Genomic DNA, 25,211 nt, shown 5'->3' on the forward strand with positions numbered 1-25,211 from the left:
GCGTTGCTGTGTAATATTTTGCAAAACGCATCTGCACGGGAAAAAAAACGCAGCCTGGTTTTTCCCCATTGCGAAATAATTAAATAGAGCACAGACATAATTTAAACAGATACTTTTGTTTAATTGAAAAATAGAAATAGCTCCCGTTAAAAAAAAATCTGCGGACAGTTTGATTTGTCCCTGACTGATGTGCTTGGAAGATTGCCAGATCATTTCGCAAGCGTTAGAAGGGAGTTAGGTTCAACGCAGGCAACGAACTTCTCAGTCATAAATATACCTATAATGTAAAATGGATTTTGTTTGACAATGAACGTTTAGTGTTTGCAGATTTTGCATTACATCTATTTCAACTAAAACAGTTCGATTAAGTATATGATGGTACTAGTGGCCAGAGGATCTGGGGTGACGAAGGAACTGAAGGAAATCCACATTAGGCAGGAAACGGTGTTGGGTAGACGGATGGGACTGAAGGCTGATAAATCTCCAGGGCCTGGTGGTCTGCATCCCAGGGTATTTAAGGAAGTGGCTCTAGAAATCGTGGAGGCACTGGTGATCATTATCCAATATTCTATAGATTCAGGATCAGTTCCTGTGGATTGGAGGGTAGCTAATGTTATCCCACTTTTTAAGAAAGACGGGAGAGCGAAAACAGGGAATTATAGACCAGTTAGCCGGATATCGGCGGTGGGGAAGATGCTGGAGTCAATCATAAAAGATGAAATAGCGGCACATTTGGATAGCAGTAGCAGGATCGGTCCGAATCAGCATGGGTTTAAGAATGGGAAATCATGCTTGACTAATCTTCTGGAATTTTTTGAGGATGTAACTAGGAAAATGGACAAGGGGGAGCCAGTGGATGTAGTGTACCTGGACTTTCAGAAAGCATTTGATAAGGTCCCACATAGGAGATTAGTGGGCAAAATTTGGGCACATGATAATGGGGTAGAGTGCTGACATGGATAGAAAATTGGTTGGCAGACAGGAAACAAAGAGTAGGCATTAACGAATGGCAGGCAGTGACTAGTGGGGTACCGCAAGGCTCGGTGCTGGGACTGCTGCTATTTACAATATACATTAATGTAGATGAAGGGATTACGTAACATTAGCAAATTTGCAGATGACACAAAGCTGGACACCATGTTATAGGATATTGTCAAGCTTGAAATGGTTCAGAAAAGATTTACGAGGATGTTGCCAGGACTAGAGGGTGTGAACTATAGGGAGAGGTTGAGTAGGCTGGGTCTCTATATCATGGAGCGCAGGATGATGAGGGGTGATCTTATAGAGGTGTACAAAATCATGAGAGGAATAGGTCAGGTAGATGCCCAGAGTAGGAGAATCGAGGACCAGACGACATAGGTTCAAGGTGAAGGGGAAAAGATTTAATAGGAATCCGAGGGGTCATTTTTTCACACAAAGGGTGTTGGGTGTATGGAACAAGCTGCCAGTGGAAGTAGTTGAGGCTGGGACTATCCCATCATTTAAGAAATAGTTAGACAGGTACATTGTTAGGACAGGTTTGGAGGGATATGGACCAAGCGCAGGTAGATGGAACTGTGTAGCTGGGACATGTTAGCCGATGTGGGCAAGATGAGCCGAAGGGCCTGTTTCTACACTGTATCGCTCTATGACTGAGATTCTGGAAATCTGTAATAAAAACAATTCTCGAATCAACAGGTTTCTAGAATAGCTTCATCCCAATAACCATCAGGCTCTTGAACACTCGTGCTGTGGGAACTACTGACCCACAGCACGAACACCATCATTAAATTTGCAGACGACACAACAGTGGCAGGGCTGATCACTGAGGGCGATGAGTCAGCTTACAGGGAGGAGGTACAGAGGTTAATAGGCTGGTGCTCAGAAAACAACTTAGCACTCAATACCAAGAAAACAAAAGAGCTCATCATTGACTTCAGGAAGAAGCAGGGTGACCATCCCCCACTGCACATAAACGGAGAAAGAGTGGACAGAATCTCCAGTTTCAGGTTCCTGGGCACCCACATCTCAGCAGATCTCAGGTGGTCAACTGACATGCACTCCCTGGTAAATAAGGCATAACAACGACTTTACTTCCTAAGATCACTCGGGAAAGTCAACTTGCCACAACAGCTGCAAGTGTCATTCTACGATTGTTCCATAGAGAGACACATGGCTTCCTGGTGTGGTATGGCAACAGTTCTGCGGCTGACAAGAAGGCTCGGCAGTGAGTCATCACTACAGCCTAGAAGATCTACTGCCCTGGAAGAGCTCTATAGCTCTCGTTGCCTGCGGAAGGCATCACGCATACTAAAGGACTCATCTCATCCCGCACACCACTTGTTTGCCCTTCTGCCCTCAGGAAAGCGTTACAGGTTCATCAAATCACACACCACAAGATTAACAAACAGTTTCTACCCCAAGGCCATTACCACTCTGAACTGAACACACAGCCCCCATAGCCAATATTTTGTACGGCCACAAGACTATACTGTGATATATTGACGTGACGTTTTTCTTGCCGTTTTTGTTGTTTCCGTTGTCGTTATTATTTATCTGATACGTTGGAGCTCCGCTCCGGCAGTGCGCCTGAAATTTTGTTGTATGTATTTTCAATGATAATAAAGTGTATTATTACTACTGACAATAACTACAGTAGATTATGAACTGTCCCAGTTGCACTAAGGACTCATGCTTTTTGAAAAATTATTGGAGTCTTTAATTTATTGAGATTTATAAAAATATTTTGTTATCTATGATTGACTGTGCTTTCAGGCCTGTTACATTGTTGTTTTTCATTGTTCTGTTTTTGGTAACATCAGGCAACATCTCTGGAGAACATGGATAGGTGACGTTTCTAACCCTAGACTTACACAAGATGGAGAGGTGAAGCAGGTCATAGGACAATGCCAGCTGTAAAGAATGTCCTGGAGAAGAATTATGTTTAAATGACTGAAGGACAGAATACAAATTCAGACAGTCATGTTATCTTTGAAGCGGTCATATAGTGTGGAGGAAACAAGTACAAATCCACCACTGATTTTTCAGCAACTGGTAGTCCGGCACCTCCTTTAACCCAGACAAAGTTATGAAAGTACACTTGAAATATCGGAGCGGAATTGGCTCAGCAAGGCAGATAATCCCAGAAAGGCTCTGGAACCCAGCGTAACAGAAAATCAGTGGTAGCCCTATAAAAGATTTCAGAAATAATTCTTTCACATCTGGAAGCTGTAGTTTCTGTGCAATAACGATAAATGTGTGTCACAGTGGTAGAGGTGTCGCCTCACAGGGCCAGCCCAGGTTCGATCGTGATCTCGGGTGCTATTTGTACGGAGTTTGCACGTTCTCCGTGACCTTGTGGGTTTCCTCCAGTTGCTCCGGTATCCTCCCACATCCTGTTAGATGTGGATGAGAAAGTGGGAGGACAGAGAACTAGTGTGGAAAACTTTTCTTGTTCACAGAGAAACACCTGATCGTTCACCAGATGAATTGGTGACAGGTGGCTTGCTTCTGGGCATCTGCAATGATCAATGGTCGGAGTGGACTCGGTGGGCCAAAGGGCTCAGTTCCACTGTATATCTTTAAACATTTAGTACACTTCTATTTTACTTTTTAGCTATTTCAAGGAAAACTTTTCTTGTTCACAGAGAAACACCTGATTGTTCACCAGATTGCTTGCTTCTGGGCATCTGCAATGATGTTGTGTGACTGTCTGCCAGGATGTGTGCTAGAAGAGTCTGGGGAAATTAGCACGAGTTACAGCCGTTTATTTCACTTAAAAGCTTTAATGAGGTGTCATGAAAATAATTGCCATGTGCCTTCAGGGTGAGCAGTGCTTTTCCAGTTTAATAAATAACCTTGGGCATCATTTATATAATTGTCATTTTATATTCAATATTATTAATACCATCTCCCATTTGTTTTATTTTGAGAAACTATTCAAAACTCAATTTCCAATGGAGTAACTGGTTAAAATTAAACAAGCTATAGTTATTGAAATGTTAGATACTGTCACAAACACCTGATAAGATCAGTAGTGCAGTATTAGAGTGTAGGTAATTTATTAATATAACACACTTGCAGCTCTCTGTTCTTGTATAGACTTGAAGAGCAAGTTTAATTTCCAGAAGCTTAGCCTTTTGTTTTCTTTAGTCTTCAGCTTTACTCGATTACTTTACAGTTTAGAGTTTACAGATACAGCATGGAAACAACTACTTCGGCTCAGAGTCCATGCCAACAATCACCCCGTAAACAAGTTCTTTCCTACAGTCTGGATACAATTTACAGAAGCCAATTAACCTGCAAATCCACACCTCTTAGGAATGTGGGAGAAAACCGGATCACCCGGAGAAAACCCACGTGGTCACAAGGAGAATGTACAAACTCCATACAGACAGCACCCATAGTCAGGAACCAATCCGGGTCTCTGGCGCTGTAAGGCAGCACCTCTACTGCTGCATCACTCTACCGCATACTCTTCTGATAAAACTTAGAGATGTATAAAGTAAATGGTATCGGGCAATGGAGCATTAAAGGGACAGTACACAGTCAAGTGATTTAAAACCCTCACCTCGCCCCACAATATCTACTCTGCACCAGACCCAAGGTGTTCTCTACTATGATACAGACTTTGCATGCTAGCCTCTCTAACCCAGCAGATCCCTTTAAAACAACTACAATTGCAAACAGTAATTTTTGTCTGAGTGGATCAAAATAATGAATATGGCATTATTGTCTGCATTTCATTTAAGTTTATTATTGTCACATGTACAAAGATACAGCAAACAGCTTTGTTTTGCATACTATCCAATCAGGTCAGAAAACAGAAACACAATCAAGTCAAACTCAGGTACAACAGGAGCAAAGGGGGAAGATATAGCGTGTAAAATATAGTTCCCAGCATTGTAGCACATAAGTTTCACACACAAAGTCCAAGGCGTGCAATGGGGAACAGGTGAATCAGACACTACCCTTTCACACCTGATGTGATATATCTTTATCATATTGAAACTGAATGGTTTTGCACATACGTGTAGAAACAAGGAACTGCAGATGCTGGTTTACACAAAAAGACAAAGTGCTGGAGTATCTCAGCAGATCAGGCAGCATCTCTGGAGAACATGGATCTGTGACATTTTTGGCCCTTCTCAAGACTTCAAAAAAACGTATCCAGCCTACACCTAATATTATGCTGTAGGCAAACATGAGCTGACACAAGATGGACAAATTCTGGTTGAAGCTAAATGCTGGTCCTGTGACAATGTGATCATTAATAAGTCATTTGAAGATAGGTAATGTTTCAAAGTCCGAAGAAGGGTCCCGATCCAAAATGTCACTGATCCATATTCTCCAAAAATGCTGCCTGACCTGCTGAGTTACTCCAGCATTTGTGTCTTTTTTGGTTAACCAGCGTCTGCAGTTCCTTGTGTCCACATCTAAAGCTTGCTGCAAGATTATACCTACCTGAAATGTCACCCATCCATTAATTCCTGCAGAGTTGCTCCAGCATTGTGTTTATAGACAATAGGTGCAGGAGTAGGCCATTCGGCCCTTTGAGCCAGCACCGCCATTCAATGTGATCATGGCTGATCATCCCCAATCAGTACCCCGTTCCTGCCTTCTCCCCATATCCCCTGACTCTGCTATCTTTAAGGGCCCTATTTACCTCTCAATTGAAAGTATCCAGAGAACTGGCCTCCACCGCCCTCACAACTGTGTGAAAAAGTGTTTCCTCATCTCCGTTCTAAATGGCTTACCCCTTATTCTTAAACTGTGGCCCCTAGTTCTGGACTCCCCCAACATCGGGAACATGTTTCCTGCCTCTAGCGTGTCCAAACCCTTAATAATCTTATATGCTTCAATAAGATCCTCTCTCATCCTTCTAAACTCCAGAGTATACAAGCCCAGCCGCTCCATTCTCTCAGCATATGACAGTCCCGCCATCCTGGCAATTAACCTTGTAAACCTACGCTGCACTCCCTCAATAGCAAGAATGTCCCTCCTCAAATTAGGGGACCAAAACTGCACACAATACTCCAGGTGTGGTCTCACTAGGGCCCTGTACAACTGCAGAAGGACCTCTTTGCTCCTATACTCAACTCCTTGTTATGAAGGCCAACATGCCATTAGCTTTCTTTGCTGCCTGCTGTACCTGCATGCTTACTTTCATTGACTGATGAACAAGGACCGCCAGATCAAGTTGCACTTCCCCTTTTCCCCAACTTGACACCATTTAGACAATAATCTTCCTTCCTGTTTTTGCTACCAAAGTGGATAACCTCACATATATGACCACCAGGGGTGCCAGGGAGATGGCAGCCCTGCCGGCAGTCTGTTCGTCTTTTCACTCTTTTGTTATTTTTTAGTTTGTTAAAAGTTTTATTCTAATGTTCTTCGGTTTGTTTTGGAGGGGGGAGGGGATCGGGGGAAACTTTTTTTCAGGTGCTTACCTTCCCGGAGATGTGATTATTTTTCGGATCACATTCTCTGGGCTCTGCGGCCTACCATCGATGGAGCTGGAGGCCTCCTCGGACCGACTTTGAGCCCTATTGTGGGGCACGGGCTTAACATCGGAGCTGAGGTTCGATCGTCCAGCGCGGGGGAGCTGACATCCCCCCCCCCCTCGATGCGGGAGCAGATCGCCTCGACGCGGAGGGAGTTAGATCATCCCGTCAACGGGGGCTCGAGGCCCATGACCGAGGAAGAACTAAGGGGAAGGACTTGAACTATATTTCGCCTTCCATCACAGTGAGGAATGTGTAGGAGTCACTGTGGTGGATGTTCATGTTAAAATGTGTTTTTGAAGTGATCTATTACTTTTAATTGTATGACTGACCTGGCCAATGAAATTCCTCATATGTTGCAAAACATACTTGGAAAATAAAGTGTGATTCTGATTCTGATTAAACGTCATCTGCCATGCATCTGCCCACTCACCCAGCTGTCCAAGTCACCCTGCATTCTCCTCAGTTCACACTGCCACCCAACTTTGTGTCATTTGTTTAAAACAAATCATAGCAGTGGGAACACATGAGAAACTGCATTGACATAATGATTTCACCCATGTTGATTTGTTTACTGTCCAGTTTATTTCACAGCTTCTGGTAAAATCAAAAATCAAATCAATTGCCAAAGAAATCCATTGGATAAGCAATATTTTGACAAAAAAAATGTCTGCTTTGGAGAACAATCATGTTTTACAAACTACTTTTTACAAAACTTACTTTCCCACCGAGTCACGAACCCCAACAATTAGTCAAAGAGCTGTACACCATGGAGGCAGGCTCTTCAGCCCACCTTGTCCATGCTGGCCGTTGGCATAATGGACATACCATTTCCTGTGTTTGACCCATGGGCCTCTAAATCTTTCCTATCCATATATGTCCAAATGCCTTTAAAAAAAAGTAATAATTGTATCTGCCTCTATAGCTTCCTCTGGCAGCTCGTTCCAGATACGGACTACCTTATGAGTGAAAAGGTTGCCCGCGAGGTCTCTTTTAAATCTCTCTTCACCCTCACTTCCACCATAAATTTCTCAGTTATCAGAGAAACCGTTCCGAAATATGCTAACAGAGGGGAATAGCTGTTCCCGAGTCCATCAAATGTACTTCTTTTGTTCCCCCAAATTATATTGCACAAGAGACTTACCCAGAGAGCAGAGGCTTTCATTCCAAGCTGAACTGAAAGCCAAGATCTTAAAGTAGAAACAGAGTAAATCAACTCCATAGCACACATCTTTCTGGACCACCGCCTGGATAGGAAGTAGACTGAACCACAACAAAATATACAACATGAAGTCCATCCTGGAATCAGGAACCAACATCTGATTGGGAATAGGCCATATAATGTCAAACTGGATCTCTCTCAAATATCCCAAGGGGATTGTTTCACATAGCATAGTACAGGGACAGGCCCTTCAGCCCACAAGGTCTGTGCCAAACCTGATACAAAGATAAACTAATCTCTTCTGCCTGCACATGATCCATATCCCTCCATATCCATTTGTCTGTACAAAAGCTTCCTAAAAGTCATTATCGTATCCACCTCCACCACCACCCCTGGCAGCATGTTTCAGGCACTCACCCCTCTCTGTAATGAAACATCTGCTCTGGAAATCTCCTTTAAACTTTGCCCCTCTCATGTTAAAGTTATGCCCTCTGGTGTTGCCAGTTCCACCTGGGAAAAGATTCTGACCCTTTTATCAGGAGGTTCTCAATGTCAGCGGTATGCAAAAGTGCAAACTGGAAAAATAACTGCATAGCTATGAAAGGATACAAATATATGTACAGAATTTGTAGAATTAATTGCACAAAACCATCATAATTCAATTTAAAAAGCAGACTCCATTTTGTTTTACACATGAGATAATACTTTAATATTTTTAAAATCAATTTACACTTTAATTTGTGGAAGATGAATGAACAGGTGAAGTGAATCAAACATTTCTCTCACTCTTGGAAATCCTGTATATATTGCAGTTGAGAATTTGAGCTTTTGCAACAAAATTAATTTTATTACAAAAATACATGAAATTTCAAAGTAATATTAATATGCCCATACAAATACTGTGTTATAAGTTTAATTTCCACAGAACAATTATAGAATTTTTTTGCCACAATTTAAAACAAATTCAAGTTCATGTTATTCACATATGGCCAAGTAAAGCTCTGAATTTTTGGTCGTTAGACTTTGTAAATATACACTTATTCAAAAAAATCCCAGCATTATGGCATTCACTAAATTGACAGTAGTATAATTGTAGGTAGACCAATGTTCTTCAATTATAGCTGCTGCTGTCAAATCCCCCAATTAAAAATAATTACAGTAATTATTCTCTACGCCTAAGTTTTTAATAGTTGCAGCTCCATAAATATGCATAAATAGCATAGCAGAACCTCAAAAACGATGCTTAGAACATCCATATAGTTTAAAGACTGCAATTTTCCAAATCAGAACAAGTGGCCTCATTGTAAACAGTAATTTCTTTATTGTATATACTATTTGAAAAGGAGTATTTTATAGTAATAAACCCAGATACCCTTGAAAAGAAAATCAGAATATAATGTGAGCATTATAATGGTCTATTAATCTATTATTATTTGGAATAGATGATTATTTCACGGCACCAAACCTCAATTTGAGGCTTAGCTTAGAGGAGAATATCACAAGGCACTGACAAAGGAATTAGGATGATTTCTTTGACAAAAGCAACTTTCCCCATTTTATGCACATTATCTAAAACCCAGAACTGTGTTACGGACTTAACACTTTTAAAAAAAACACGTTAAATTTCTCATTATTAATGGCTTAAAGAAATGTACAAAGATATCGATAAGCACCAGCTATAAAAGCAACTGCATTACATTGTAACACAAGATTGGCAAAAAAAATTACACCAGTTTTTTTTGGAATTCCGTTCTGCATCTGCATATATTATGATTCTGTGAAACACTGGAATGTTTACATAATACAGTATAAAAATAACTTTTCAAAGCAAATACTTAACAGAACACAATTTCTGCAACCTACTACAGTAGTAACGCGTAGCAGCATGTGTCAGAAAATATAAGTAGTGCAAATCAGGAAATATTTACACATCAGCAAGATTATTCAGCAATCAACAACAAAGGACAACGTCAATGGGGCAGATTTTGTGGCAATTTTGAACGGAACATGCAGCGTGGAAACTGTATCAACTTCAGGGTTATTTTCATGGTTTTCAATCGCAAATCTGATAAGCTCCATCAAACTTTCCCCAACAGATCCTTAGCCTGGTTAGACCTGCCGCAGAATCGGATTTCAACGGGGATTATGGAGATTTGGATTCGGAAGCAAGCTTTCTTTCAAATCATTTTTCTTCAATTTAATGTTGTTTAATTACACAAGTATTTATAGTTAAGTTTATTTTCAATAAATTCAATTATTGTTATTAGTCAAATTAAATGGGTTATTTCAGTTTAGAAACATGGAACTGCAGATGCTGGTCTACACAAAAGGGCACAAAGTGCTGGAGTAACTCAGCAGGCCAGGCAGCATCCCTGGAATACATGGATAGGTGACGTATCGTGTCGGGACCCTTCTTGAGGCTAATCAGAAGAGGGTCTCGACCTGAAACGTCACCTATCCATGTTCGCCAGAGATGAGGCTGGCCTGCTGAGTTACCACAGCACTGTGGCCTTTTACTTCATTTTAATAGTCTAAGTGTTTCTGGATCTTTGAGATAGTCAAAAGATAAACTTTTTTGAATGACACGATTTCTGCCGCTGACAAAGCTAGGGGTGGGGCTTCGACCAGCTGTTAGAGGGTGAAAGGGGTGTTTTAAAGAAAGGCTTTCTTCAGTCACTAGAGAAGCTGCCGCATGGCTGGAATCCAGGCTGCTTCATCCCATTACAACACCCCTCTGCAATTAAACCAGTTTAGCATGGGTGTTAGAGCAGGTGGGGGGAGGGGATGGGATGCAAGGCATCAAGATCTGGCCCATATTTTGAAATTTCTCAATAGTCTGATAACACAACCGCAAGAGATTTCAATCGTGGAATTCTTTAAGTTCTGTTATCATAACTGTACTGTCAGTGTCGGAGGGATTATTGTAACTACGTTCATAGTGTACAGTCCCAAAAGGATTAGCCCATCGCCATTTATTCTTCTTATATAAAAACCACACAATCCCGCAGATTAGTACCAGGATAAAAATCACTGTTATCACCAACGCTGCAACTCTGTGGTTGGATTCTGCAAGGCAACACAATATAAAAATGTTAATAAAATGCCACATTAAAAAGTTAAACAAACATTAATGAACAATGAGCATTAACAATTTTACAAGTACAATTCTGACCAAAATGGTATGAATTCCATAATCGAATAATTTATGCACAGTGGCACAACTAGTGGAGCTGCTGCCTTACAGCGCCAGACCTGCCTGTGTGGAGTTTGCACGTCCTCCCTGTGACTGCATGGGTTTCCCCCAGCTCCCTCCTACATCCCAAAGACGTGTGTGCGGGTTTGTTGGTGAATTGGCCCTCTGTAAATTATCTCAAGTACATAGGGAGTGAATGCAAAAGTGGAATAAACTCAGGTCGGGCAGCATCTCTGGAGAAGAGTCCTGGCCAGAAACGTCACTTATCCATGTTCTCCAGAGATGTTTCCTGACCCGCTGGGTGACTCCAGCATTGTGTCTTTCTCAAGAAAAAAGGATTTGTGCACATCTTTGCTATATTGCGAATCTAAATTTTCAGCATACAAATTAAATGTTCGTCCAATCTAAGTCCACAAACTATGATAATCAAATCACAAGTAAGTTGGGTCAATCGTCAACTGGTATTTTCCACCAATATCGCACCATGCTGTATACGCGTATATACTTTCCCATCAGTCTCTCTTGGCAACCACTGAAGTTCATGGTCACCATGATTCAGTTTAACGCATCAGGCAAAGATGTTTAAAAAAAAGTTGGAGAATCACATCATAAACTTACGTATTGGAGCTTTACACACGAGTCTGCTATGCCTCTGCGAACAGTTAGTTAGAATCCACAACCCGTTTCTTGATGATATAACAGCACACGTCCCTTGAGTTGAATTTGAGAGATTTGTATTCATCCAGTTGGCGTAAGAAATGATTGAACCATCCAGCCACCGTAAGGATTTATCTGCATGGAAGCACAAAGTTAATTAGACATTACTGTAATTGATCCATATCAGTTTCCCCGGTTATGAGACTATTACTGATTGAAGAAACAAGGAATTGCAGACGCTGGTTTACAAAAAAGACAGTGATTCTCAGTGATTCTCCCCCTCCCCCTACATTAGTAATATAATAAATTAATTATCAGTAATATTAGTTAACTAGCCCATAATAGTGCAAAACCAATAACGTGCTGCAACTAAAAACAAAGTCCATAGTAGGCCATTGTTGCTAATTTAGGGTTGTGGTTAATGTTGTGCGGTTCAAGAGCCTGATGGAGTCAAACAGCACAGAAATGGCCCTTCAAATTGTCCATGCTGACTAAGATGCCCCATCTAAGAGTCCCATTTGCCGACATTTGATCCATCTAAATCTCCCAGCTTCATGGTTGCTGATAAGACATTCTTCTTGAAGTGGAGGTCACTATATGGAGAGTATCGAGGCGAGGGCCTTGGCCAGGGTGGGGAGGGTCTTTGTTGATATTCGCTGATTTTTGGGGGAGCACCACCTCGTAGATCATTTAGATGGTGGAGAATTCAATACCCATATTGGCCAGGCCGTATCTCCCATTCCCTGCCGCCTCCTTCATTTATGGGCATAAGAACCGAAGAGAAAATCTATTGAGAGCTTCATAGAATCACAGAACGGTTCAGCACAGAAGTGAACCATTTGGCCCTTCATATTCATGCAAGTTCTTCAGCATTTTCGTTAGTTCCAGCCACTAGCTCTTTCTCTGCTGCCTTGCAAATTGTTCTGTCATATATTCACTAACTCCCCTTAAAGTCCACAACAGAAGTTGGGGTTGCACAGCGGTATAGTTGCAGCCTTACAGCACCAGAGACCGGGTTCAATCCTGACTACAGGCGCTGTCTGCATGGAGTTTGCACGTTTTCCCTGTGACTGCATGGGTTTTCTCTGGGTGCTCCAGTTTCCTTCCACGCTCCAAAGATGTCGAGTTTGTAGCTTAATTGGCTTCGGTAGAATTGTAAATTAGCCCTAGTGTGTAGGATAGTGCTAGTGTACGGGGTGATCGCTGGGTCCAAGGGCCCTCTTCCGCACTGTATCTCTAAAGTCTATAATCCAAACAGAACTGCCCTTCCCAGTTTTATTTCCTATGAAATATAGATAAAGTGAAACAACAATGGAGACTGTCACATGAAACCACGTGGAAAAATAACGTATCATAAACATCTTCAATATGGCACTCACTGGCAAGCATCTTGATGGGCAATTTTAATGTACTTTAGGGATTGCAGTGTAAAAACAGGCCCTTCGGCCCACTGAGTCCACGCCGACCAACAATCCCCTGCACACTAAGTTACAAACCTGCACATCTTTGGAATGTGGTAGGAAACTGGAGCACCCACAGAAAACACACAAGATCATGGGGAGAACGTATAAACTCCGTACTGACAGCACCCTAGGTCAGGATCGAACCCTGGTCTCTGGTGCAGTAAGGCAGCAACTCTACCACTATGCCACTGTGCCACCCACAAATGAAATAAAATAAACTTTTTTGAAGTGAAAAATTGTTCAGCTGTCTTCAATATAGGTTTCAGGTTGCATGCCGCATGCCTCTATTCAGCATAATATATGACAGCAGCTTGTGTTCACCAATTGGTTTTAGAACTTTTGTGCTCTGAAGAGTAAGGAAATAGTGTATTTTCTCTTAGTGCCGGCTATTTGCTGGCACCTACTGGAATGTCTGTACAGACTGTGAAAACAATACAAGGAACTGCAAATGCTGCTTTACAATATAAGACAAAGTGCCGGAGTACCTCAGCGGGTCAGGCAGCATGTCTGGAGAACATGGAGAGGTGACATTTTGAGTTAGGACTTTTATTCAGACCAATAATTCTTTCCGAGCTTTGTTCTTTCCTCATCTCTCTTCCAACTTTCTCCCCCACCCTCTCCCCCTCCCCCACCCCAATCATTCTGATGGGTTCAGCCCAAAAACATTACCTATCTGTGTTCTCCAGAGATGCTGCCTGACCTGCTGAGTTACTCCAGGACTGTCATTATTTATTGTGAAAGCAATGTTTATTTTGTTCTTTCATTGTCTTACTCAAGTGTCAGAATCACTGAGGAAGGGTGTCGACCTGCAACGTCACTCATTCCTTCTCTCCAAGGATGCTGCTTGTCCTGCTGAATTACTCTAGCATTTTGTGTCTGTCAGGATTACTCAGCTGATAACACGCTGCAAATTTAAAGATTGTGATTCGAGATCTTTACTCCAAGACCCAGGCTCGGATACCATGTAGAAACAAAGAACTGCAGGTGCTGGTTAATACACAAAAGGACAAAGTGCTGGAGTAAGTTAGTAGGTCAGGCAGCATCTTTGGGGGAAATAGATATGTGCGTTTCATTTCTAGTCGTGTCTGAAGAAAGATCCCGACCCATGTACTCCAGAGATGCTATGTGACCCGCCGAGTTATTCCTGCACTTTGACCTTTTTTTGTAAACCAGCATCTGCAGTTTCTCATATCTACTCTACGGAAACAGAATTATATTTAAAAATAATCTTTATCTATATATTACTTGCAGGGTTCATCGTGTAGCACGATTCCTTTAATTTCAGAAATCTTTGCTTACCTTTAATATTCTGACGAATTCCCAGCCAGATCTCTCCAGTAATTCCCTGGTCCATTTTTATCTGCCTGGTTACAAAGTCATTTTCTTCGCTATCTTTTATGCTCAAAATTGTAGCCGAGGAATCTAGATTTAAACAAAATTTTGTATTTTGTTACTAACAACGCACAGTAACATTAAAAAAAAAATAGAAGGAATAGGTCATTCAAACCTTGGTTCAATCTGCTGTTCAATTAGATTCAATCTCTTATCTCAAGACAGAGTCAATGGTCAAGAGTGCTCTTTGTTAAATGTCCCGAAACGGAATAATAAAATTCTTATTTGCAGCAGCAAAATAGACATGTAAATGTAGTACTCTGTAAACATAACAAACAACAAAAAAAGTTCTCACTATATAGTTTGGGGCCTATTTGGAGGTTGTAGCGTATAATAGCCTGATGGGTGTCGGGGAGAAGCTGCTCCTGAACCTGAATGTTGCCGTTTTTAAGACTCCTATACCTTCCTCCACATGGCAAGAGTGAAATGAGAGCGTGGCCAGGGTGGCGAGGGTCTCTGACGATGCTGGCTTTCCCGTGAGAATCCCCTATCCTTCGATATCCAACAATCAAAATATCTCCACTATGAACATGGAGCTACCAGCCTGCGTGGCGCTTTTGAGATAAAGATTCACTACTTTCTGACTGATGATTCTTTTCACCTCTATCCTGTGTGGCCAATCATTTATTTTGAGAACACAATCCCTGGTTCCAGACACTCCAGCCCAGTGAAATATCACAGACACATCTACTCCGTCAAGCCCAGTGTCAACATTGGGTGTTTCAATAGACAATAGGAGCAGGTGTAGGCCATTCAGCCCTTCGAGCCAGCATCATTCACTGTGATCATGGCTGATCATCCACAATCAGTAACCTGTTCCTGCCTTCTCCCCATATCCCTTGACTCCGCTATCTTTAAGAGCTCTATCTCTCTCTCTTGAAAGCCTCCAGAGAATTGGTCTCCACTGCCTTCAGAGGCAGAGAATTCCACAGATTCACAACTCTTGTGTGAAAAAGTTTTTCCTCATCTCTGTTCTAAATGGCTTACGCCTTATTCTTAAACTGTGGACCTTGGTTCTGGATTCTACCAACATTGGGAACGCGTTTCCTGCCTCTAGTGTGTCCAAACCCTTAATAATCTTATATATTTCAATAAGATATCCTCTCATCCTTCTAAATTCCAGAGTAGACAAGCCCAGCCGCTCCATTCTATCAACATATGACAGTCCCGCCATCCCGGGAATTAACACTGCACTCCCTCAATAGCAAGAATGTCCTTCCCTAAATTTGGAGACCAAAACTGCACACAATACTCCAGGTGTGGTCTCACTAGGGCCCTGTACAACTGCAGAAGAACCTCTTTGCTCCTATACTCAACTCCTCTTGTTATGAAGGCCAACATGCCATTAGCTTTCTTCACTGCCTGCTGTACCTGCATGCTTAGTCAATTCAAGTCACATTTATTTATATAGCACATTTAAAAAAAACAACTCGTTGGCCAAGGTGCTTTACATTTGTTATAAGAATAGTATAAACAAACAAACTATATACATATAGCCCTCGCTCAGTGGACGTCAGGAAAGGCTTGGGAGTATAGATAAGATTTTAGTCTTGACAAAGGAGTCGATGGAGGGGGCAGTTCTGATGGGAAGGGGATGCTGTTCCACAGTCTGGGAGCTGCTACCGCAAAGGCGCGGTCGCCCCTAAGCTTATGCCTAGACCACGGGATATTCAGCAGCCCCAAGTCGGCCGATCTGAGGGACCTGGAGGTGGAGTGGTGGGTGAGAAGATTTTTAATGTAGATGGGGGCAAGCCCATTGAGGGCATTGTAGACATAGAGGAGGGTCTTGAAATGTATACAGAACCGCACAGGGAGCCAGTGGAGAGAGGCCAGGATCGGGGTGATGTGGTCCCTTTCTCGGGTGCCCGTCATGAGGAAATGTCGTGCCTTTCAATGACTTGGCCTAAGGGGAGCATATACAGGGAGAAGAGAATGGGGCCAAGGATGGAACCTTGTGGAACCCCACAGCAGAGATTAGGTGGGGAGAAGAAAGAGTTGCCTATGTTAGTCGAGAAACTCTTACCTTTGAGGTAAGAGATGAACCAGCTCAGGGCAGTGCCATCAATACCAACCCCGTACCGGAGACGGTCAATTAGGATGGTGTGGTCGACAGTGTCAAATGCTGCGCTGAGGTCAGGAAGGAGCAGGGTTGCACAGTTGCCGGAGTCAACGGTGAGCAGTAGGTCATTATGCTTACTCTCAGTGACTGATGAACAAGGACCCCCCAGATCTCACTGTACTTCCCCTTTTCCCAATTTGACACCATTCAGATAATAATCTGGCTTCCTGTTTTTGCCACCAAAGTGGATAACCTCACATTTATCCTCATTAAACTGCATCTGCCATGCATCTGGCCACTCACCCAACCTGTCCAAGTCACCCTGCATCCTCATAGGATCCTCCTCACAGTTCACCCTGCCACCCAGCTTCGTGTCATCTACAAATTTGCTAATGTTACTTTTAATCCCTTCATCTAAATCATTAATGTATATTGTAAAAACTGTGGTTCCAGCACCGAGCCTTGCGGTACCCCACTAGTCACTGCCTGCCATTCTGAAAGGGACCCGTTAATCTCTACTCTTTGTTTCCTTGTCTGCCAACCAATTTTCTATCCATGTCAGCACTCTACCCCCAATACCATGTGCCCTAATTTTGCCCACTAATCTCCTATGTGGGACCTTATCAAATGCTTACTGAAAGTCCAGGTACACTACATCCACTGGCTCTCCCGTGTCCATTTTCCAAGTTACATCCTTAAAGAATTCCAGAAGATTAGTCAAACATGATTTCCCCTTCGTAAATCCATGCTGACTCGGAACGATCCTGCTACTGCTATCCAAACAACTGCTATCTAAACAACTGCTAGTGCTATCCAAATGTGCCGCTATTTCATCTTTTATAATTGACTCTAGCATCTTCCCCAACACCGATGTCAGGCTAACTGGTCTATTATTCCCTGTTTTCTCTCTCCTGCCTTTCTTAAACAGTGGGATAAGATTAGCAATCCACAGGAACTGATCCTGAATCTATGGAACATTGGAAAATGATCACCAATGCGTCCACGATTTCTAGAGCCACTTCCTTAAGTACCCTGGGATGCAGACCATCAGGCCCTGGGGATTTATCAGTCTTCAGTCCCATCCGTCTACCCAACACCATTTCCTCCCTAATGTGGATTTCCTTCAGTTCCTCAGTCACCCTAGATCCTCTGGCCACTAGTACATCTGGGAGATTGTTGGTCTTCCTGAATGAAGACAGATCCAAAGTACCTGTTCAACGTCTGCCATTTCCTTGTTCCCCATAATAAATTCACCTTTTTCAGTCTTCAAGGTTCCAAATTTGGTCTTAACTAATTTTTTCCTCTTCACATACCTAAAGAAGCTTTTACTATCCTCCTTTCGAGGAGTACCTCTTATTCTTAAGGGCAGCACAGTGGCACAGCTGGTTGACCTGCTGCCCCATGCACCAGAGACCCGGGTTCAATCCCGACCACAGGTGCTGTCTGAGTGGAGTTTGCACATTCTCCCTGTGACCACTCAGGCTTTCTCCAGGCGCTCTGATTCTAGCATAGACATTTCCATACTGCTGTGCACGTTATTTAACATTAACAATGAACATTTTCAATTGTACAGAGCCTTGTAAAAATTCAATCTAAACAATAAACTGGAAATGTTAATGCATTAAAAAAAAATTGGTCTCATAAGATTTGTAATACAAAAATCACTGGACCATCACCAAGGTGGGAAAGGCTGAAATTCAAGAGATATGTTGCATGTATACTTATTCTTACAAAAAAAGACTGATAAAGGTGTTCAAAATGTTTCAAATATTAAATAGTTGGACAAGGCAAATTAATGTGCTCTGACAAGGTACCAAGAATCACGATACATCAATTTAAAACAGGAGATAGAAGATTCTGGAGTGAAATCGGCAAGAATTTTGGTAAAGTTTGCTCTGCCTTCAAATGCTGTGGCCACTGGGTCAAACTGAACTTTGAAGATCAAAAGCGTTGAAAATTAGGGTAGTGCGGCGGGTAGGGCTGCTGCCTCAAAGTGTCAGAGATCCAGGTTCGATCCTGACCTCAGGTGCTGTCTGCGTGTGGAGTTCGCACGTTCTCTCTGTGACTGCTTGGGTTTCCTCCGGGTGTTCTGGTTTCTTCCCACATCCTAAGGACGTGCAGGTTTGTAGGTTAATTGGCCCTCTGTAAATTGTCCCTAGTGTTGGAAGTTAAAGAGAAAGTGGGCTGACATAGAACGAGTGTGAACCGGTGCATGATGTGGACTCAGTGGGCTGAAGGGCCTGTTTCCATGCTGTATCTATAAATTAAACTCTTATAAACGCGAGAATATAAATCCAGCATCCTTAATCTCTCCACATGAAATAACCCACCAATCTGCTGAATTTGAAGTGCACTCGTTTTATTGAAACAGATCTAAGCTTATGAAGGGAGACAATAGTTGATTCTTCAGTAATCAACGGTCAGCGTGGACTCAGTGGGCCAAAGAGAGTTTCCAAGCTATATCTTCCAATTCAAAATAGATTTATCTCAGGTAGAGAACAGAGAAACAACATGTAAATGCAGTAGAGTTACAAATTCAGATAAGATACACCATATTTAATGCCATAAACCTGCTGGTTAAAGATTTTATCGAGAGGATTACTTAGGTCCAACAATAATATCATGCAAGAGAAAGATTCCACAAACAATAATTACAATCAAGATCAAGCACAAACTATTTTTGAAAACAGGAGTAACCCAATATAACTGCAGAACCACCAGGTATTATTTTACCTGTATCAAAGATGAAAGTGGAACATACCTAGATGCTGGCAAATTGATTTGGTTTCTTCCATGGTATATACAGACCAGTTGTATATACCCATGTCGAATGCATAGCAGTTGTCTTTGAATCTGATCCACGGTGATTTTCCATTTTTCTGAGGACAGAACATTGAGGTTTTTTCTGGCTGTGTTGAAGATTTTTCTGCAAAAGGATATTTTCAAGTTTTAAAGGATACATATCAGCTGTCCCTTAAAAGGTATTTAAATGTAGATTAGAATAAATCAAGTTCTAACTGTACTTTGGTATTGAGTTAGATTAACATATTAAGCATAGCCTATAAAGATTTTCCTTGTATCATGCATTTGTAAGTGGCTTGGCAGCAGTGCGCAGCTTTAACGCTCCATTTGGATACATCTTGCAAATATATTTCCCTTGATCTTTTCAGTGACACAGAACTTCTAAGAGTGAAAGAGGAAAGGAAAATCATGGCAGAATAATTGGGCGGCACAGTGGTAGAGTTGCCTTGCATCGCGAGACCTGGGTTCGATCCCGCCTATGGGTGCTGTCTGAAAAGAGTATGTACGTTCTCCCTGTGACTTTAGACTTTAGACACAAGTCCGTGGTCCCTGCCGGCTTCAAAAAACCCATCATTGTACCGGTACCAAAAAATGCCTCCCCAGCCTGTCTGAATGACTACCGTCCGGTGGCCCTTACCTCGGTAGTCATGAAATGCTTTGAGAGGCTGGTGAAGAAACACATCTGCGCCTTCCTCCCTCGGAACATGGACCCGTTGCAGTTCGCATACCGTCCGAACAGATCCACGGACGATGCGGTCTCCCAGGTCTTGCACACCGCTCTCTCCCATCTGGACAGCCAGGAGGGGGGCTACGTGAGGATGCTGTTCATAGACTACAGTTCAGCCTCCAACACGATAATCCCCACCAGACTGGCCGGGAAGCTAATGGAATTGGGGCTCAACACCTTCCTGTGTGCCTGGACTTTCTCACCGCCAGGCCCCAGGTAGTCAAGATGGGAGGAAATACATCGAAGTCCCTTACCCTGAGCACAGGATCGCCCCAGGGTTGCGTCCTCAGCCCCCTGTTGTACTCCCTGTACACACATGACTGTGTGGCTAGGTTCAGCTCCAACTCAATAATTAAGTTTGCTGATGACACTGTGGTGGTGGGCCTGATCTCAGACAACGACGAGAAGGCCTACCGGGAGGAGGTGGCTGATCTAGCACTCTGGTGCCAGGATAACAGCCTCCTCTTGAACATCAAAAAAACGAAGGAGCTGATCATGGACTTTAGGAGGGCACATCATCCGAGGACGTACACTCCATTGAGGATAAATGGGGATCCTGTGGATAGGGTGAACTGTTTTAAATATCTGGGAGTCCACATCTCCGGGGATATGACATGGGCATCACACGCCTCAGCACTCGTGAGTAAGGCAAGGCAGCGCCTTTACCACCTCAGGCAATTGAGGAAATTCAGAGTGTCTCCGAGGATCCTCCAGTGCTTCTACGCAGCGGCGGTGGAAAGCATCTTGTCCGGGAACATTAGCATCTGGTTTGGGAATTGCTCTGCCAAGGACAAGAAGGCTCTGCAGAGAGTAGTGCGGTCGGCCGAACGCACTAAGGGAACTTCACTCACCCCCCTGCAGGAACTATACATCAGGAGGTGAAACTCCAGAGCCAACAATATCATGAGAGACCCCTTCCACCCCTGCAACGGACTGTTCCAGCTGCTACGGTCAGGCAAACGCCTCCGTTGCCATGCGGTGAGAACGTTGAGAAGGAGAGGTTGAGAAGGAGTTTCTTCCCAGAGGCCATTCGGACTGTAAACGCCTTTCTCACCAGGGACTAACACTACTGAATGTTTTTCCTTCCATTATTTATTATGAAAAAGAATATGTGTGTTATGATTGTGTTTATAGTTTGTTTGGTTGTTTGGTTGTTTTGCACAAAAGTCCGCGAGCATTGCCACTTTCATTTCACTGCACATCTCGTATGTGTATGTGACAAATAAACTTGACTTGACCTCGTGGGTTTTACTCTGGTGCTCCAGTTTCCTCCCACTCCAAAGGCGTATAGGTTTGTAGGTTAATTAGCTTTGCTAAACTTGTAAATTGTCCCTAGTGTTTAGGATAGAGCTTGTGTATGGGAACTACTGGTTGGTGCCAATTTGGTGGGCCGAATGGCCGGTTTCCACGCTGTATTTCTAAAGTCTAAAGTAAATAAAATACTGCAAGGCTGTAACGCAATATTCTGCACTCTTGTATTTGTCTCTTCACACTACCTGTTGTGCCAGTGTCTGGCTTGGTCGTCCTCATGTACAGTACAACTTGTTTGGGTAGCCCGCAAACAAGTTTTTTTCACTGTATTTCAATACATGACGATAATAACAATTTTTCTGCGATTAGTAAATTAGAGTGTTTCAAGTTTCCAATTGACAATGAATACGTTGATGTTGCTTTATAAACAAGCAGCATTTTCAAGAAAAATACTTGGTGGAGGTTTTGTAGTGATCATTTTTTTCTTTTTTTTAAATGAAGCTTTTGAACGAATATGCCTCAAAAATCTAAAGTCTTCAATGAGATAGAATAGAAGATCGGGACTGCACCCTGGTTTATGGAAGGACCATTCAGTAATCTGATAACAACGGGTCAGAAGCTGCTCCTTAGTCGGGTGCTACATGGTTTTAAGCTTTTGCACTTCTCATTGGCAGGAAAGATGAGAAGAGAGAATCAGGTTACTGTGTTGTGCAGAAATAAGGATCTGCAGATTCTGGTTTACCAAGGAAAGACAAAGTGCTGGGGTGACTCAGCGGGTCAGGCAGCAACCCTGGAGAACATAGATAGTTGATGTTTCGGGTCAGATTCTCTCTGGCAGGGGCCCCGATCCAAAACGTCACCAGCCAGGTTCTCCAGAGATGCTGCCTGACCCGCAGACTTACTCCAGCATTTTGCGTCTTCATTGTGTTGTGCAGTCAGGGTACGAGTGACGGAATGACCATATCAATCAGATATACCTTGCAATTGACACTCGTTCCGGTGAAGGTACAACTATTTCAATATGTGAACAATTTCCAATAATTTGGGCAAATTAGAAATTCAGCAGCATTTAATCACTCAGTATTTCCAGCAGTCTTGAGAAGTCTGAAAGAAATATCGAACTTTGGCTCCGATTTTGACAATTGTATCCTAGAAACAATGTGTAGGAAGGAACTGCAGATGCTGGTTTACATTGAAAATGGATTAAAATCTGGAGTAACTCAGCGGGTCAGGCAGCATCTCTGAAGAAAAGGAATAGATGACGTTTCAGGTCGAGAGCCTTCTTCAGGCAGATTCAGGGGGAAAGGAAATTAGAGATATAGAAGGTACATAGAATAAATGAATGAAAGATATGCGTAAAATCAATGATGATGAAGGAAAGGTGGAAACCACAATGGTTCATTGTTGGGTGTAGGGTAGACGATAATAAATTATACAGACAATGCTTTAGTTCATACTTAAAATAGAGTGAGATGATGATAAGCTAGTTCGGTATTCCAAAAAATGCAAGGAATCATGGGATTTGTCAAAGGTCAAATGCTATAAATAAAATTCGAACAAAGCGGTGTAGATTCAGTGAGTATAGTTTGGGTCTGATTTTTTATCTTTTTTCAGTGGTAGACCGGGGGAGGGGGGGGGGGGAGAAAGGTGGGGAAGGAGACTGGACCGGCTCTCAGTGGACCGGACCCTGGACCGGATCGAAACGCCTCCCCAGCACCGCAAGTGCTGCCGAACCACCACTGGACCGTTCCCGGTTCTCCCCCCCCACTCGAGTGTCCCATATCCCCGCCCCGGGGGCGGGCGGAGATATCCAGACCAATGGGACACCTGTCACAGGCCCACTGCCAGCACGGAGAACCCACAGACCCACAGCCAGCGCCAACTCCAGGCCAACCCCGCTCCAACTCTAGAGGAATCCGCTCCCCAATGGGCCGCTACGGCGACAAGTGCCAGTTCGCCCACGGCCTGGCCGAGCTGCGCTCCCTCAGCCGTCACCCCAAGTACAAGATGGAGCCGTGTCGCACCTTCCACACCACAGGCTAATGCCCCTACGGTACCCGCTACCACTTCATCCACAACCCCGAGGAACGAGGGCCCCAGCCTCGCCTGCGCCACAGGCCAGCCTAATTCCGCCTCCTCTGGCCCTAGACTGGGCCGCGCTGCGGGCGGCCTTCAGCCCTGACCTGGAGTTGGAGCTGGCCCAGACTCTGGGCTTGGGGCTGGGCAAGGGAGGGGGAGGAGGTTGCTGCTGCCGCCAGCACCACCATCACCAACAGCACCAGCGGGCGCTCGGCCTGCTCATGGCCGGCAGGAGCCCGTCCGCAGACTCTCTCTCCGACCATAACCACTCCAGCAGCAGCGGCTCCGAGTTGCCAGTCTTCGAGCAGGGCCGGCGGCTGCCCATCTTCAGCAGGATCTCGGTGTCGGACTGAGGGGAGGGGGGTGGAGGTGGAGCGCTGCCGGCCAACCCGGCAGGACAGGCAGAGCCAAGCTGGAGACAGCGGGTGCAAGTACGGGGCCGCCCCGCCAGCCCAGGGCCTCCACGGACACCTCCGGTCCACAGGGACGGGACACCGGGCAGGGGATGGCCCAGCAGCAACTCAAGAGCACCCGCAGCGACGGAGAGCCGGGCCCGACCGACCCCAGTGTGCAAACTTGCACACAATGCAGCACCACCGTTGCCGAGACTATTATATAGCTAGTGACCTATGACCTGGGCATGCGCAGTCGGAATACCGAACTCGCTTATACTTTCCCCGCCCAAGAATTCAGTTTGTTTGCACATTTAAAACCATGGAAAAGAGCATATTATTCACACCTTCATTCTGTGAAACATAACATATAGCTCCATCACCCATGGTGCTACAACTAGTGCGGTTCCAGAAGCCTTTCGTGTCCATGTATACACAATTGCCCTTTGAATTAAGATGGGAATACTCCCAAGGTCTGTAATCCGAATTGCTTCCATCTGACCATTCAAATGTTGATCCTCCCTGGTGCAAGAAAATGAAAATTACCATTAAAGGCATAATTGCAACAAGCTAATTATTAATAAGAGTGCACTTTCAGCTGTGGCATTAAACAGAGGCCACATCTTCAATATTGGAACACATTAATTTCTCCCATCAATCATTACCACAAGACAAAGATTAGCAATTCATTTGTTTTCCCTGGAATTTTACTGTACGGAAATTACTGTTAATGTAACGAGACTGACTTAAGTGCCACTGTACCAACTCGAAATAGTCTTTCTGCTTTTCAGTGAAAAATAAATTCTCATACAGATCTAACAGATTACATTACAACAGTCTAAATACAAAAAACACAAATTAATTTTTTTTAAATTTCTTTTCAAATCTTTTACGCAGATATTGAGGAGTTGTCAAATTTGTATTTAGATTTCTTCAGTTTTTTAAATCACTGCTGTTCACACTTTAAACTGCAGGCTGCCTCCGATTTAATAAGGAAGTGCCTTTCTTTTGTTTTAATCCTGTCAGAATTGTCTGCACACAGAACACAGAATTTGTTCAGAGAGATAGATCTTGACTCTGAGATATCTTATAGTTTAGTCATATGACGTGGAAACAGGTACTTCGGCCCACCGAGTTCATGCTGACCAATGATTACCCATTAATTCTATCCTAAACATTAGGGGTGATTTACAGAAGCCAATTAACCTACAAACCTGTACATCTTTGGGAGGAAACCGGAACAGCCGGTGAAAACCCACGTGGTCACAGGGAGAATGTTGCCCCTCAGGTTACTATTAAAAATTTCCCCTCTCACCTTAAACCTATGTCCCCTGGTTCTTGATTCCCCTACTCTGGGTGTACATCTACCCTATCTATTCCCCTTATGATCTTGATTGATTGACTATGTTTATTGTCATTGCACAAAACTGAGCAACAAAATTCCATTTGCTTCTCCTCCGTTAAAAGAAATACAACACGACAACCAATACACATATGTACAGTTAATTGTAAAATAATAAATACATTTTTAAAAGAGTTTAAAAGAATTTAG

At 43.3% G+C, this 25,211-nt stretch overlaps 1 protein-coding gene across 2 annotated transcripts in view; it reads right to left on the minus strand.

The window, feature by feature from the left end:
* Nucleotides 1–8,324: 8,324 nt before the first annotated feature.
* ly75 (lymphocyte antigen 75) overlaps nucleotides 8,325–25,211 on the minus strand; it is a 128,752-nt gene continuing 111,865 nt past the window's right edge. The window contains exons 31-35 of one of the 2 annotated variants that reach the window (XM_033024132.1): nucleotides 24,007–24,181; nucleotides 19,170–19,334; nucleotides 14,257–14,379; nucleotides 11,456–11,629; nucleotides 8,325–10,710 (exon numbers count right to left, since the gene is read on the minus strand). In XM_033024132.1, coding sequence (XP_032880023.1) covers nucleotides 10,505–10,710; nucleotides 11,456–11,629; nucleotides 14,257–14,379; nucleotides 19,170–19,334; nucleotides 24,007–24,181 — 843 coding nt within the window. In that variant the 3' untranslated portion in view covers nucleotides 8,325–10,504. The remainder of the gene's footprint in view (nucleotides 10,711–11,455; nucleotides 11,630–14,256; nucleotides 14,380–19,169; nucleotides 19,335–24,006; nucleotides 24,182–25,211) is intronic. The other variant, XM_033024133.1, reaches the window with a different exon arrangement.

This window comes from Amblyraja radiata, chromosome 7 (assembly GCF_010909765.2).
Source record: "Amblyraja radiata isolate CabotCenter1 chromosome 7, sAmbRad1.1.pri, whole genome shotgun sequence".
In the NCBI taxonomy this organism is placed as follows: Eukaryota; Metazoa; Chordata; class Chondrichthyes; order Rajiformes; family Rajidae; genus Amblyraja; species Amblyraja radiata.